General features: G+C 44.0%; 1 protein-coding gene across 2 annotated transcripts in view; it reads right to left on the bottom strand.

Annotated features, from left to right (window-relative positions):
• Positions 1-16,856, bottom strand: part of LRRK2 (leucine rich repeat kinase 2) — a 116,345-nt gene that overhangs the window by 38,419 nt on the left and 61,070 nt on the right. For both annotated transcript variants that reach the window (XM_048836308.2, XM_048836307.2), the window contains exons 28-32: positions 16,264-16,445; positions 14,625-14,854; positions 13,229-13,356; positions 11,665-11,883; positions 2,480-2,681 (exon numbers count right to left, since the gene is read on the bottom strand). In XM_048836308.2, the coding sequence (XP_048692265.2) occupies positions 2,480-2,681; positions 11,665-11,883; positions 13,229-13,356; positions 14,625-14,854; positions 16,264-16,445 (961 nt within the window). The remainder of the gene's footprint in view (positions 1-2,479; positions 2,682-11,664; positions 11,884-13,228; positions 13,357-14,624; positions 14,855-16,263; positions 16,446-16,856) is intronic.

The raw sequence follows: 16,856 nt of genomic DNA, 5'->3' as shown, positions 1-16,856 counted from the left end.
GTACATGCTGCTAAGTGACATAACAGGTTGAGGCACTTGTATGCTGTCATGAGTGGGTAAACTTTCATTTCAAGTACAGTACTAGATACTGAATGGTTTCAAATCCAGTTTGTGGCATGAAAATCCTGGCCTTTGTGGAGTCAAGGACTGCTCCAGTGAATTCTGTTGTCCGTACAGGTCTCCGTATTGATTTTTCTAGATTCAGCAGGAGCCCCAGAGCATTGAATATGGATAGACCAGTGGATATGCTGGAAAGGACTGGAGATTCTGATCAAACCATCGTCCAGGTACAGGAACACATGGACACCTAATTTGAAGATGCAACCTGAACCTGAAGTGGAGGCAACTATCCCCATGCAATGCCTTGGCTGGGAGTTGAAGTGCTGCTTCCATAAGCAAGCACTTAAGCCTTGCTGCTCTATCCTTTTGTGAATGGGGTTTGAAGCCCTTGCAGATGTGACAACTGTCACTAATGTGGGCCTCACCCAAGCACTTCAGGCTGGTCAGATGAGGATCACTAATCAGCATGGACTTTGAACACATCCCACAGGACTTGAACCCTGGGGATTAAGGCATTGTTCTGGTACCGAGCCCAGTACCAAAAAGAAATGAACAGTCCCAAAGGACACAAAACACAGAAACCTAGTGCTAACTTACTTGAAAAACTAACTAACAACTAACAATAATTAACTTCAACTGTTTACAACGATTACTTTGACAACTATCACTGGCCATAAGAACGAACTGAGATGGGTTGAGGGCAGCTCCCCCCTTTTATACCAGCACTTAGTGGCACAAGGCAACAGGAGGTGCTCGAGTCACCCCAGTGTGTATTGATGGGGGAAAAAAAGTCTCTGACATCTGTGCACAAGGCATGTACACACCTACAGTGGAATGACATATGCACTCACTTGAAGAAGAATGATCAATGATTTGCTGTCAAACTGGTGGTGTTGGAAGGTGGTGTTTAGTGGGGTCCCGCACGGATCAGTCCTGGGTCCAGTAGTATTCAACATTTAATTAATTACTTGGATAATGGAGTGAAGAGTATACTTATAAAATTTGTGGATGACACCAAGATGGGAGGGGAGCGTTGCTTGCATTTTGCAGGACAGGATTAGAATTAAAAATTGGAGAATTGATCTGAAATCAACAACATGAAATTCAATGCTGATACTGTAAGTGCAAAGTACTATATGGAGGAAGGAAAAATCAAAGGCACAACTACAAAATGGGGAATAAATGGCTAGGCAGTAGTATTGCAGAAATGGATCTTATAGAGGATCACAAATCGAATACAGCCAACAATGTGATGCAGTTGCAAAAAAAAGGCTAATATTCTTGGATCTATTAAAAGGACTGTCATATGTAAGATATGGGAGGTATTTATTCTACTACTGGGCACTGGTGAGCCCTCAGCTGGAGTACTGTGTTCAGTTTTGGGTGCCAGACTTTAAGAAAGATGTGCGTAAACTGGAGAGAGTCCAGAGGACAGTAACAAAAATGGTAAGATTTAGACATCTGACCTTTGAGGAAAGGTTAAAATAACTGGGTATGTTTAGCCTTGAGAAAAGAAACTGAGTGGGGTCTGATCACAGTCTAATATGTTTAGGGCTCCTGTTTATCAGGGTTTAATAATTTCATTTTTGAAGGTTTATTTTTTAAGCAATTTTTGAGTTTTATGTAATTGTTCTGAAATGGGGGGTTTTCAGGTCTTTCTCTTCGCATATACTGTAATGACTAATGTATATTATACATATTGCTCATTACAATATCAATACCATTACATCCTCGATACTTTTTGTAATGTTCCCTAGTGCACTAGGGAACTTCTAGTGTGCAATAGCAGGGTCTCCCCGGACCAATTAATGTACAGTATGTTAGTGTGCTTGACAAGTCACATGCCAGTGCTCCACGTTACTGTTCCATGCACACAAATCCTTAGATACAAATAACCATTTCTAGTGTTTTTCTGGTGTTAAACACCAATTTCATGTTTTTTTGTATTGGGGGTGTTTTATCTGTGCTTATTGGTTAAAACCTAAAATCACAACTAAATTTGTTAAGGGCTGTTATAAAGAGGACAGTGATCAATTGTTCTCTATGTCCACTGAAGGTAGGAGAAGTAGTAATGGACTTAATCTTCAGCAAGGGAAGTTTAGGTTAGGTATTAGGAAAACTCTTCTAACTAGAAGGATAATTCAGTACTGGAATAGGTTATCAAGGGAGGTTGTGGAATCCCAATTATTGGAAGTTTTTAAGAACAGATCAGACAAACACCTCTTGGGGATGGTCTAGATATACTTGGTTCTGCCTCAGTGCAGGGAGAAGGGGTTGACTAGATAAGCTCTCGAGGTCCCTTTCAGCCCCACATTTCCCATGATTCTATTATTTCAGTCCACCATGTTATGGTAATCTGCTGCAGGTCCGGTGCACATTGCTGGCATCAAACTTTACCCCAATGAAGAGATTATAGTACCTGATTCATTCAGAAAGTAAACTGCATGAGGAAGTTCATTTTCATCCAGCTGTAACTGACTTTCTTGCACCAGTACTAATAATCGCTTATAGTCAATCACAGGAAATTCAGTTGGAACATTTTCACGTTCGAATAAAATTATCTTCTCAAGTTCCAGATAGCTGTCTGGGATTAGCTGTCCTACTACTGGCTGGTCTCTGATCTGTGTAATTATGAATAATAATCTTAACACACATTTTATTTAGTTTTTGTTTTAAAATTTCAGACAGACGCATGCAAGATGTAAATTAAGCAGAGAACACAGATAATCAAAGTCAATAGAACAAAAGAAGAATTATCTGATGGCTAATCACGGCTTTTTAAAGATTCACAGAAATAAAAATATTTCAATATACATTATGAACATATTTTAAAAATTAATTTTTCATAAAGAACTTCAAAAATTCATTAATATGCAAAAGTAAATAATTATATACCTGACATCTGAAAAGATTTTATTTTTCAAATCTTTACCACCACAATAATCAGAGTTCAGCTAAATGTTGAAAAGATCCGAGTGGGGAATCCTGTATGTAAGAGAAGCATGCATACCAACGACTAAGGCTGCGAGTCTGTCACGGAGGTCATGGAAGTCACAGATTCTGTGACTTTCCGTGACCTCCATGACTTCTGCAGCCACTGGTGCTAGCTCAGGTGCCGCCCGAGCTGGGCAGCCCTGGGCCAGCAGCAAGAGCAGTTTGGGTGTGTGGGAGGGGGCTAGGGATAGTGGGTTGGGGGGGGGGGGGGGTGCTTACCTCGGGGTGTGGGGGCTCCCTGGATCGTACAGCCCTGCAGTTCCTAGGAGTCGAAGGGGCCGGGGAGGGGGGCTCCGCGCCGCATGTTGCTCATGCCAGCAGGCCCCACCCCTGCAGCTCCCATTGACTGCGGTTCCCGGCCAATGGGAGCTATGGCAGTTGGCGCTGTGGCAGGAGCAGTGTGCCGAGCTCCCTGACCCCTCTGCCACCTAGGAGCTGCAGGGACACAGACCCAGGTAGGGAGCCCCTGCCAGCCTCCTCAGCACCAGCAGAGCTACCGGCCACGCAGTGCGGCCCCCTTTAGCAACAGTGGGGGTACCAGGCTTCGCTGCCGGTCTCTCCCCCAGCAACAGCTGGGTTCCTGTGCCATGCTGCCCAACCCCCACCAGCGGGGTGCCCTAGACCACCCCTCCCAGAGCACCCATGGCACCCCGCCCAAGTTTTAGTCATGGGTATTTTTTGTTAAAATCATGGACAGGTCACGAGCCGTGAATTTTTGTTTACTGTCTCTGACTTTTACTAAAAATATTTGTGACTAAAATATAGCCTTACCAACAACATACTCTCAGCACTTTAGAATCCTAGCCCTGGTCTACACTAGGACTTTAGGTCGAATTTAGCAGCGTTAAATCGATTTAAACCTGCACCCGTCCACACAATGAAGCCCTTTATTTCGACTTAAAGGGCTCTTAAAATCGATTTCCTTACTCCACCCCTGACAAGTGGATTAGCGCTTAAATCGACGTTGCCGGCTCGAATTTGGGGTACTGTGGACACAATTCGATGGTATTGGCCTCCGGGAGCTATCCCAGAGTGCTCCATTCTGACCGCTCTGGACAGCGCTCTCAACTCAGATGCACTGGCCAGGTAGACAGGAAAAGAACCGCGAACTTTTGAATCTCATTTCCTGTTTGGCCAGCGTGGCAAGCTGCAGGTGACCATGCAGAGCTCATCAGCACAGGTGACCATGATGGAGTCCCAGAATCGCAAAAGAGCTCCAGCATGGACTGAACGGGAGGTACGGGATCTGATCGCTGTTTGGGGAGAGGAATCCGTGCTATCAGAACTCCGTTCCAGTTTTCGAAATGCCAAAACCTTTCTGAAAATCTCCCAGGGCATGAAGGACAGAGGCCATAACAGGGACCCGAAGCAGTGCCGCGTGAAACTGAAGGAGCTGAGGCAAGCCTACCAGAAAACCAGAGAGGCGAACAGCCGCTCTGGGTCAGAGCCCCAAACATGCCGCTTCTATGATGAGCTGCATGCCATTTTAGGGGGTTCAGCCACCACTACCCCAGCCGTGTTGTTTGACTCCTTCAATGGAGATGGAGGCAATACAGAAGTAGGTTTTGGGGACGAAGAAGATGATGATGAGGAGGTTGTAGATAGCTCACAGCAAGCAAGCGGAGAAACCGGTTTTCCCGACAGCCAGGAACTGTTTCTCACCCTAGACCTGGAGCCAGTACCCCCCGAACCCACCCAAGGCTGCCTCCTGGACTCAGCAGGCGGAGAAGGGACCTCTGGTGAGTGTACCTTTTAAAATGCTATACATGGTTTAAAAGCAAGCATGTGAAAGGATTACTTTGCCCTGGCATTTGCGGTTCTGCCTTTGCAAAAGGTTTCTGGGGAGGGCAGCCTTATTTCGTCCTTCATGGTAGGACACTTTACCACTCCAGGCCAGCAACACGTACTGGGGAATCACTGTAGAACAAAGCATTGCAGTGTATGTTTGCTGGCATTCAACCAAAATCACGCGGTGGGAGGAGGCAAAATGCGACCTTGTAACGAAAGCACATGTGCTATGTATGTAATGTTAACAGCAAGGTTTACCCTGAAAGAGTGTAGCCACTGTTTTATAAAATGTGTCTTTTTAAATACCGCTGTCCCTTTTTTTTTCTCCACCAGCTGCATGTGTTTCAATGATCACAGGATCTTCTCCTTCCCAGAGGCTAGTGAAGCTTAGAAAGAAAAAAAAACGCACTCGCGATGAAATGTTCTCCGAGCTCATGCTGTCCTCCCACACTGACAGAGCACAGACGAATGCGTGGAGGCAAATAATGTCAGAGTGCAGGAAAGCACAAAATGACCGGGAGGAGAGGTGGAGGGCTGAAGAGAGTAAGTGGCGGGCTGAAGAGAGTAAGTGGCGGGCTGAAGACAGGGCTGAAGCTCAAAGGTGGCGGCAGCGTGATGAGAGGAGGCAGGATTCAATGCTGAGGCTGCTGCAGGACCAAACCAGTATGCTCCAGTGTATGGTTGAGCTGCAGCAAAGGCAGCTGGAGCACAGACTGCCACTGCAGCCCCTCTGTAACCAACCGCCCTCCTCCCCAAGTTCCATAGCCTCCACACCCAGACGCCCAAGAACGCGGTGGGGAGGCCTCCGGCCAACCAGCCACTCCCCCACAGAGGATTGCCCAAAAAAAAGAAGGCTGTCATTCAATAAATTTTAAAGTTGTAAACTTTTAAAGTGCTGTGCTTAAAGTGCTGTGTGGCATTTTCCTTCCCTCCTCCACCACCCCTCCTGGGATACCTTGGTAGTCATCTCCCTATTTGTGTGATGAATGAATAACGAATGCATGACTGTGAAGCAGCAATGACTTTATTGGCTCTGCAAGCAATGATTAAAGGGAGGAGGGGAGGGTGGTTAGCTTACAGGGAAGTAGAGTGAACCAAGGGGTGGGGGGGTTCATCAAGGAGAAACAAACAGAACTTTCACACCGTAGCCTGGCCAGTCATAAAACTGGTTTTCAAAGCTTCTCTGATGCGTACCGCGCCCTCCTGTGCTCTTCTAACCGCCCTGGTGTCTGGCTGCGCGTAACCAGCAGCTAGGCGATTTGCCTCAACCTCCCACCCCGCCATAAACGTCTCCCCCTTACTCTCACAGATATTGTGGAGCACACAGCAAGCAGTAATAACAGTGGGAATATTGGTTTCGCTGAGGTCTAAGCGAGTCAATAAACTGCGCCAGCGTGCCTTTAAACGTCCAAATGCACATTCTACCACCATTCTGCACTTGCTCAGCCTGTAGTTGAACAGCTCCTGACCACTGTCCAGGCTGCCTGTGTACGGCTTCATGAGCCATGGCATTAAGGGGTAGGCTGGGTCCCCAAGGATACATATAGGCATTTCAACATCCCCAACAGTTATTTTCTGGTCTGGGAATAAAGTCCCTTCCTGCAGCTTTTGAAACAGACCAGAGTTCCTGAAGATGCGAGCATCATGCACCTTTCCCGGCCATCCCACGTTGATGTTGGTGAAACGTCCCTTGTGATCCACCAGAGCTTGCAGCACTATCGAAAAGTACCCCTTGCGGTTTATGTACTCGGCGGCTTGGTGCTCCGGTGCCAAGATAGGGATATGGGTTCCATCTATAGCCCCACCACAGTTAGGGAATCCCATTGCAGCAAAGCCATCCACTATGACCTGCACATTTCCCAGGGTCACTACCCTTGATATCAGCAGATCTTTGATTGCGTGGGCTACTTGCATCACAGCAGCCCCCACAGTAGATTTGCCCACTCCAAATTGATTCCCAACTGACCGGTAGCTGTCTGGCGTTGCAAGCTTCCACAGGGCTATCGCCACTCGCTTCTCAACTGTGAGGGCTGCTCTCATCTTGGTATTCATGCGCTTCAGGACAGGGGAAAGCAAGTCACAAAGTTCCATGAAAGTGCCCTTACGCATGCGAAAGTTTCGTAGCCACTGGGAATCGTCCCAGACCTGCAACACTATGCGGTCCCACCAGTCTGTGCTTGTTTCCCGAGCCCAGAATCGGCGTTCCACAGCATGAACCTGCCCCATTAGCACCATGATGCATGCATTGTCAGGGCCCATGCTTTCAGAGAAATCTGTGTCCATGTCCTGATCACTCACGGGACCGCGCTGACGTCGCCTCCTCGCCCGGTATCGCGTTGCCATGTTCTGGTGCTGCATATACTGCTGAATAATGCGTGTGGTGGTTAATGTGCTCCTAATTGCCAAAGTGAGCTGAGCGGGCTCCATGCTTGCCGTGGTATGGCGTCCGCACAGAAAAAAGGCGCGGAACGATTGTCTGCCGTTGCTCTGACGGAGGGAGGGGCGACTGACGACACGGCTTACAGGGTTGGCTTCAGGAAGCTAAAATCAACAAAGGGGGTGCCTGTACATCAAGGAGTATTTCAGGCAGGACTGCACGGAGGGTTCCAATAAGAAATGGTGCACCTAAGTTATCGTTGTTATTGGAACAAGGAGGTTAGCCTGGCCTCTGATTGATACATGGCTAGATTTACCTCGCTGCACCTTCTCTGTGAGTGACTGCAGTGTGACCTAGAGGAATGAGTCCCCTAGACAGGGGAGGAGGCAAATGAGTACAAAACAAATCTGGTCTATTTCTTGTTTTGACCCACTCCATCTATCTTTTACATCTTTGGCTGGCAGCAGACGGTGCAGAAGGACTGCATGCCATCCACATCTCATGGCTGCTCGGCAGAAGATGGTACAGTACGCCTGCTAGCCATCCCCATCTCTTACCTGCCTGGCAGAAGATGGTGCAATACGACTGCTAGCAGTCCGTATCGCCTGCCTGCTCACCATAAGACGGTTCAATAGGACTGACTGCAGGACTAAAGAGAATGACCTGGTCAAGTCACTCCAAATTTAGTCCCTGCGCCCATGTCTGCCCAGGCGCTCCCAGCCGACGCGGCCAGGAGCACCTCGGACACGATGAGGACGACTACCAATCGTATTGCACCGTCTGCTGCCAGAAGGCAAGGGGTTGCTGCTACTGTGCAGCAAAGCCGTACCGCGTCTGCCAGCACCCAGGAGACATAGGGTGACGGTTACCTGAGCGGGCTCCATGCTTGCTGTGGTATGGCGTCTGCACAGGTAACTCAGGAAAAAAGGCGCGAAATGATTGTCTGCCCTTGCTTTCACGGAGGGAGGGAGGGAACGGGGGCCTGACGACACGTACCCAGAACCACCCGCGACAATGTTTTAGCCCCATCAGAGCGCTCCATTGTGACTGCTCTGGACAGCACTCTCAGATGCCCGATTGTTTGCCATTGCTCTGACGCTGGGAGGGGCGCTTACAGGGTTGGCTTCAGGGAGCTAAAATCAACAAAGGGGGTGGCTTTACATCAAGGAGTATTTCAGGCAGGACTTCACAGAGGGTTCCAATAAGAAATGGTGCACCTAAGTTATTGTCCTTATTGGAGCAAGAAGGTTAGCCTGGCCTCTGATTGATACATGGCTAGATTTACCTCGCTGCACCTTGACTGCAGTGTGATCTAGAAGAATGAGTCCCCTAGACAGGGGAGGGGGGGAAGCAAATGAGTACAAAACAAATCTGGTCTATTTCTTGTTTTGACCCACTCCATCTATCTTTTACATCTTTGGCTGGCAGCAGACGGTGCAGAAGGACTGCATGACATCCACATCTCATGACTGCTCGGCAGAAGATGGTACAGCACGACTGCTAGCAGTCCGTATCGCCTGCCCGCTCACCATAAGACGGTTCAATAGGACTGACTGCAGGACTAAAGAGAATGACCTGCTCAAGTCACTCCAAATTTAGTCCCTGTGCCCATGTCTGCCCAGGCGCTCCTGATCGACCTCACAGAGGCGACCAGGAGCACCTCAGACATGACGATGACGGCTACCAGTCGTACTGTACCGTCTGCTGCCACAAGGCAAGGGGTTGCTGCTACTGTGTAGCAATGCCGTACCGCGTCTGCCAGCACCCAGGAGACATAGGGTGACGGTTACCTGAGCGGGCTCCATGCTTGCCATGGTATGGCGTCTGCACAGGTAACTCAGGAAAAAAGGCGCGAAATGATTGTCTGCCCTTGCTTTCACGGGGGGAGGGAGGGAACGGGAGGCTGACGATATGTACCCAGAACCACCCGCGACAATGTTTTAGCCCCATCAGGCATTGGGATCTCAACCCAGAATTCCAATGGGCAGCGGAGACTGCGGGAACTGTGGGATAGCTACCCACAGTGCAACGCTCCGGAAGTCGACGCTTGCCTCGGTACTGTGGAAGCGCTCCGCCGAGTTAATGCACTTAATGCACTTAGAGCATTTTCTGTGGGGACACACACACTCGAATTTATAAAACCGATTTCTAAAAAACCGACTTCTATAAATTCGACCTTATTCCGTAGTATAGACATACCCCTAGTGCTGTTCTACATATCTTAGAACTAATCATTGGGACAAAATCCTGGCCCCACTGAAGTCAATGGAAATTTTGCTATTGGCTTCAGTGGGGCCAGGATATCATCCCGGGTATTTATCTGGAACTAACCTAAACTGAAGCAACTACGATTTTTTAGAGATCTATAAATGGCCTTTCAGATTCTTATGTGAACATTTTTCATATAAGATTTCTTCCAGCTCTTTTTACCTTTCCCCTCTAGTTCTCTTATGATCCCTTACTGGAATCAACATTAATGTTTTACTGAACCAAATATCTTTTGACATTACTCAGTGGTAACAAATACCTTTCTACCTTGAGGCTAGAGAAGAAATCATGAGTATTATTTTCGCTCCACAAACTACTTATCTAGTTAATAATCTTCCTCTGAAGACTCCCCCTCAATTTCTTAAAATGCTTAACAATCTGGTGCTGGATTTTATATGTGACAAGAAATATTACATCCTTAAGTACCCTTGGAAGACTGACAGCCTTGGACTATCTATTTTATACTTAAGTAAGTTTACCTTTATCTTCCAACCTGTTTCCTCATGATTTTCCTTTCACAGAAGCTCTACAAAATATATAATTCCTCCTTTCTCCTTATAGCTGCCTTATTTTTTATTATCAATGAAGTCTAAACACAATGCTAAATTACAGTCCTGATAGCTTCTGAAGTGTAAAGGTAGGAGGACCACTGCTAAGAATTCTGCCTTCCTAATGCAAAATATCTCCAGAATTCTGTGGAAAATATGGCGAGATGCGGGACTTCACATCTTTAAGAGGTGTATCCTGCATTCTCCCCAGTGCTTCTCTGTTCATAGCTTACTGAAGTATAGGAGATGGGTCTATTCTGTTCCACACAGACATACCCATTCTGGGACAATAATCAAAGGCTGGTTCCCATCCTGTGCACTGCTGAGCATACCTAAACAAATTATGGATGTTACTATGCTGGTAGACTGTGGCAAAGGAGAAGAAAGGGGTTTTTGCAACCTTTCCCCAGCATTTAGTGCACCAGCACAAAGCTAGACATAAATATGTTACTTGGGCTGTTCGATCATTAGGGCAGGCACTGTGGGTGAACTCCTGCCTACAATGATGCCAATGGGAGTTTCCAATGACTTCAGTGGGGCAGGATTTCTCCCTGTGTCTTTCAAGTATCATGGTCACTGATGGCACTACATAAACAATGAAGAAACAGACCCAGAAATAGAAGCTAGACCCTGTCTTCCCATTAGATTCTCTATCTTCATGTCTCTATATGAAGAGCCTTCTACACCCACTTCTAGGTGTAAAATCCTGGGCTCAATTCTCCACTACACCCAACCACAGCTTTGGCATAATGGAGAGAGAGGCCTAACAGGGAGCCAGTTGCAACTCTCTCTCCTCCATGAGTACACCCTCCTCCTCGCCTCTGATCTACACGCTGCTTCTCCACTCCTCTTATCTCAACTGCCAAAACATCTGGCCCCGACCTGACACACCCAAGTCCCCTTGCGCAAGACACAGTGAAGCAGCTGGTGCAGAAAGCAAGAGAGCTACCTCCACTAGTTTTACACCAGTGGAGATTCTCCCTATATAAGCTGATGCACCTTTGCTTTTCCCTTCATAACACATTTTTTAAACCGTGCAAACTGAAGTTAGTGGATGGGAGAATCTGGCCCCCTTATCTTCAGCACGACCCATTCTGAACTGCTGCTTTAAAATAACTCACCTCAACTTTACAAACTTTCCACTTTCATCATTCGCCTGGTATTTACCTTTAGGAGACAAAAGCATAGTCCTCCAGCAAATCGCTGTGTCACAAGTTTAAGAATTTAGAAATGGCTGGATGCCAACATCACACAAACATTCCTTTATCTCCCTTAATCTGTTATTTCTAACTGCAGTGATGTTGCCGTTCAACAAGAGTGAGTAGCTGTTGATAAGACCAATCCATCAGAAAAAGGTTAATCAATTTCAATTTAAATGTTTTATTTCTGATATCTTATATGTTAAACAAAAACTACACTTAGATGATATTTGTGCTAAAGGTTTTGGAGAAAAAAGTAATGAAAGTAAATCTGTTGGTATTTTTGGGTTAGTGATTTGCCTTCTTCATTCTGTTATGTCTAAGGTATTGTAGTAAATTTTATGAACTTGATTTCAAGCTTAAAAAAAAAAAAGTGTTACAACATTGTTTCCTCAACAACTTTCAATGTAAAGACTAGCATATGGTTTACCTTGAAATTCAGACTCTCCTTTATTATGGTTTTCCGAAGTTTGATCATAGCATCAGATTCTTCTGTAGCATTTACAAAATGACAATCTTGGATTGCTGGGAAACCCCTTTTATTCAACAGCTCTCTGGTAATTTTACTCAGACAGGCCTTACGTTGTTTCTCATCAGAGACATCTAAATGAGTGCCAACAAGAATCACGGGGGATGATGAAGCTCGAGCCTGTTAATAAGATCCACACAGTTTGTTATCTCAATGTTGAATCATGATTTTCTCTTTATGTTCACACATTTCAACAATTCAATCATAACTTATGAAACTCTAGGAATACGAAAAGGCAACCATGTTTGTCACTGCTGCCTCTTTCGGTCATAAATTTATATTTGTCTATTTTCTTCTCAGAAGCAAAGGCAGAGTAATATTAGGAATTTTAAAAACTGATTTAATTCACAACCTGCCGGAATTTATGAAAAAACCTGAGTTTTTAAAATATGTAATACAAGGAAATATTTTAGGTCTGCTGATGGAGTAATCAGTAGAACTAAATCTGAAAGTATATGCGTTCGAAACTGCACATCCATTTTATAGTTTTGATTGGGTAAGGCAATAAAAATGTTACAGACCTGTGTCTGTAATATATTTTAACATGCAAGGATGGGTTTGATCCCGAACATGGATCTTTATCTTGGGGAAGCTAGGATCTAGAATCCAAACTTTGCAGCTTGGTTCCATCTCTAGTAATATATTCTAGCAAACGTATTTTTAGAAAATACAAATCTTTCAGCAAACAAATTGGTGCATCAATGAACTAGAGGTACTGAAAGTGGGAAAGGAGTACATGTCAATTATGGCCTTTACTAAAAATTCACTGACTATGGTTTTATACCTTGAGGCAGGGAAACAAGATGTGAACACTGTGTGATGAGTGAAGGAAAACAGCAGGTAACAGTTATGAGAAGAGTGAAAAAACCTAATATCTTTGTACTGATCAACCTCTGGTACAGTTAGACTGAAAACAGTGAGGGTGTAATGCTTAACTTGACAGTTAAGGGTAAGACGAGATCACGGACGTCATGGATTCTGTGACTTAAATGGACCTCTGTCACAACTTCGGCTTCAGCCTCGCCGCAGTGGCAGTCAGCGGCAGGGGCTAGAGCTGTTCCCCATCATGGCAGTTGTGTGTTAACTATTATAACTCTACTGACTTCATTGCAGTTTACAGCAGTGAGAAAAGCGAACCAGGGCCAATGCTCAGAACTCTCTATTCAGTATCTAACAGTCCCCCTTACACTGTTTCATTAGTCTGTGCAAAATAACATCACAACTTGCCAAATTCTTAGTATGCATACTCTACTGCACAAATTTAAATTGAAAATTGTACTTTATAAGTCTGCAAAAAATTATAAAGACTTTTTCATAATCAATAATACGCATTCCAGAAACTTCCTCATCTTAATGTTTGTACCAGCTGAACAGGACATACAAAATTTTCAAGTGAATTCTCTTTGATGTTTTCACAGAGTCACTTGGAATTTAAAAATCTATATTATAAAAACTCTTCTGTTACCTTGATATTAAACAGCCACGGCTTCATAGCATCCACTTCTGCTTGTCCTTTGCTGAGATCATAAACAGCAAGATACAAGGCTCTCTGAGTCATAAAATGGGGATGAGTGCTGTAGAACTCCTCTTGTCCTAAATGATAAAGAAATCAAATATTTTATACTACTTTCCTCACTTCACTCCTCCAGATGAAATAAACACAGCAGAACCTCACTTCTCCTGAATTCACTAATCTGCAAACCTAATTAATTCTCACAATAATCCTGACAGTCCAATCTCACTTCTCTGTAACACTTTCCATTGATTTTAATGAGCTTTGGATCAGACTTATGATAAACTGGGAATCTAGCAACCTCAGAGGCTGCTTCTTCCTCCATGAACTTCCTAAATAGCTAAGCTGTACAGGAACAATGCATCTAGAGAGATACCCGGGTTTAGACAGCTGACACCAGAGATACAACACTCGTAGCTCTTTGACACTGGCTGTGGAACTTAATTAGGCAAGATCAGACTGAGCCCAAGCATGACTATGTTCAGATCTAAATGAGACACAGATCTTTTGATAAAGACTCTTCCTGGGAACACTGACCACTTTTAGAAAAAAAATCCCTAAACATACAAACTTACTGAAACCTGGAAGGAGGCGGTGGGTTATATAACTATAAATGAGAGAGAGAGAGAGAGAGAGAGAGAATGAACAAAAACCAAAAACACATACGGGGTGAAATCCTGGCTCCCCTGAAGTCACTGGTGAAACTCCCACTGAATTTCAATGGAATCAGGTTTTTACCACCATTTTTCTACTCACTCATATTCTTCCACAATTGTATTTGGTTCTAACATACAAACGTGATAGGCATATTGGAAAAACTTAAAGGCAAGATAAAAAATTAGGGTGGTTAGTGTACGCTTAGCCTGCATATGTATCCCTTTTGGTTTACCCGAACAGAATTCTGATGAAGTACACCAGAGGGAGCCCTTATACAACTGTTATGGCCTGTAACTTTATAATTTAACTTAATTTTGCCTTAGTGCAGGGGGATGGATTAGATGATCTCTTCCTGTCCCTTTCAGTCCTACATTTTTATGATTCTACAGCAAATTGCAGTACTCAACTATTCTGTAGTCACATTATAATTAATACTAAACCACTATTATCAAAATAAGTGATCAGAGTACATTTAATGATGGAGGTATCCTTGGATCTTTTGTTTTATGTATTTGTTCAATTAATCACTAATTTGCAAAATTCAGTAACTCACAATGAGTTCCTTGATCCTGAGTATGAATTAGCAAGATTCTGCTATATGTGGTTTGAGATTTTACAGACCGTTTCTAGGAACAAGCATTGTATATGAGTTAATCAGGGCAATAAATTAATAGGTTTGTGAACAGAATACCTGCAAAATCCCAGACATTTAATATCAAATCCTTCTTCACTTTGCCTTTCACTGGAACTGACCAGTCCTTTACATCTATGCCTATTGTAGGATTCTGTGTCCCCAAATCTGATCGCTTGCATTTCATTAGTTGTTGTAACAGTGTAGTTTTACCACTGCCAGTATTTCCCACAATCATTAGTTTCATTCTGTTATAAGGGACAGCCTTCTTTAGCCGCTGCTGAAGAAACCTGGCATGAAAAATAGTTGATAAGAAGTGTATAATAAAGACACATACCAAAAGAAGTCTCGAATTGACAAACCAAGATAATGCCAACCCCTTTTCAAATTATTTACATAAACAATTCTTTAATATTACATGTAATCTTTTTGACAGTATGTGTGTTCATTTTGGATTTTTAAAAAATGTTTAAACACAGACTAAATATCTTGTGTGTTTTGATACTAAACTGGGAGGAGTGGTAGATATGCTGGAGGGGAGGGATAGGATACAGAAGGACCTAGACAAATTAGAGGATTGGGCCAAAAGAAATCTGATGAGGTTCAATAAGGATAAGTGCAGGGTCCTGCACTTAGGACGGAAGAACCCAATGCACAGCTACAGACTAGGGACCGAATGGCTCGGCAGCAGTTCTGCGGAAAAGGACCTAGGGGTGACAGTGGACGAGAAGCTGGATATGAGTCAGCAGTGTGCCCTTGTTGCCAAGAAGGCCAATGGCATTTTGGGATGTATAAGTAGGGGCATAGCGAGCAGATCGAGGGACGTGATCGTTCCCCTCTATTCGACATTGGTGAGGCCTCATCTGGAGTACTGTGTCCAGTTTTGGGCCCCACACTTCAAGAAGGATGTGGATAAATTGGAGAGAGTCCAGCGAAGGGCAACAAAAATGATTAGGGGTCTGGAACACATGACTTATGAGGAGAGGCTGAGGGAGCTGGGATTGTTTAGCCTGCAGAAGAGAAGAATGAGGGGGGATTTGATAGCTGCTTTCAACTACCTGAAAGGGGGTTCCAAAGAGGATGGCTCTAGACTGTTCTCAATGGTAGCAGATGACAGAACGAGGAGTAATGGTCTCAAGCTGCAGTGGGGGAGGTTTAGATTGGATATTAGGAAAAACTTTTTCACTAAGAGGGTGGTGAAACACTGGAATGCGTTACCTAGGGAGGTGGTAGAATCTCCTTCCTTAGAGGTTTTTAAGGTCAGGCTTGACAAAGCCCTGGCTGGGATGATTTAACTGGGAATTGGTCCTGCTTCGAGCAGAGGGTTGGACTAGATGACCTTCTGGGGTCCCTTACAACCCTTATATTCTATGATTCTATGAATAACTTCTGCAAAACTTTCTATGAGTGACATATTGTAACATATTACAGATGTACTAAGCAACCATTGAATACCTTTGTTTGCGTAAGAGTCATATGCTTTTCTGGAGGTATCATCAACTCATAAAGCGGTACTATTACATTTTCATATGGCTATGGACCACATTTTTCTTGAGGAACAAAGATTCACCAGAATCATAACTAAGTAAAAGATCAGGTGGGAAATCAGTTGATACCTTTAAAGGGGCATATTGTTACCACACTATCCACGGTGTATTCCATGAAGACATGAAAAACAGACAACAATAGGATAACAAACCTTATAATGTCTCTGGCTTTGCATCCAACATGTTTGAAATCTAAATTAAGATGAAGCCCATCCAAAGGAAGATCCCAGACTTTGGACAACTTTCCCATTTCATCTGGAAAGGAACTCAAGCCAGGATTATAACTTACATCCAGAGATGTCAAGTTTTCAAGGAAGCCAATCTGAGGAGGAATCTGGATAGAGAAAAGTTAATAAACATTTGAGCATTTACTAAAAGTGAGCATTTGTCTGTCTATATATGAAGATGAATATCTTAAGCAAATATTTAATAAGACCAAACACAATGCCAATTCTTTTTTTCCAGTTATCATCATCTAAAGTATACATACCTAATATCTTGATCGGACAAGAAAGTAACTCTTAAAGAACTAATTTTATATCCCTTTTACAAAGAAGACGACAAACACTACTCTTACCATAGATTAAAGACAGAAAAAGTTTAAGGAAAGATAGTCATATTCTTTTCAAAGGCAATACACAGTTCTAATTACATGCTATTTTACTACTAGGGTCTTCAATCACAAAAAGTAGCGCAAGAAGGGCGAAATTTAATTTAGGGTTGATCTGAAAACCAAGTGATCATT

Source organism: Caretta caretta, chromosome 1, assembly GCF_965140235.1.
Source record: "Caretta caretta isolate rCarCar2 chromosome 1, rCarCar1.hap1, whole genome shotgun sequence".
NCBI lineage: Eukaryota > Metazoa > Chordata > Testudines > Cheloniidae > Caretta > Caretta caretta.
This window is presented reverse-complemented; position numbering and strand designations above follow the sequence as displayed.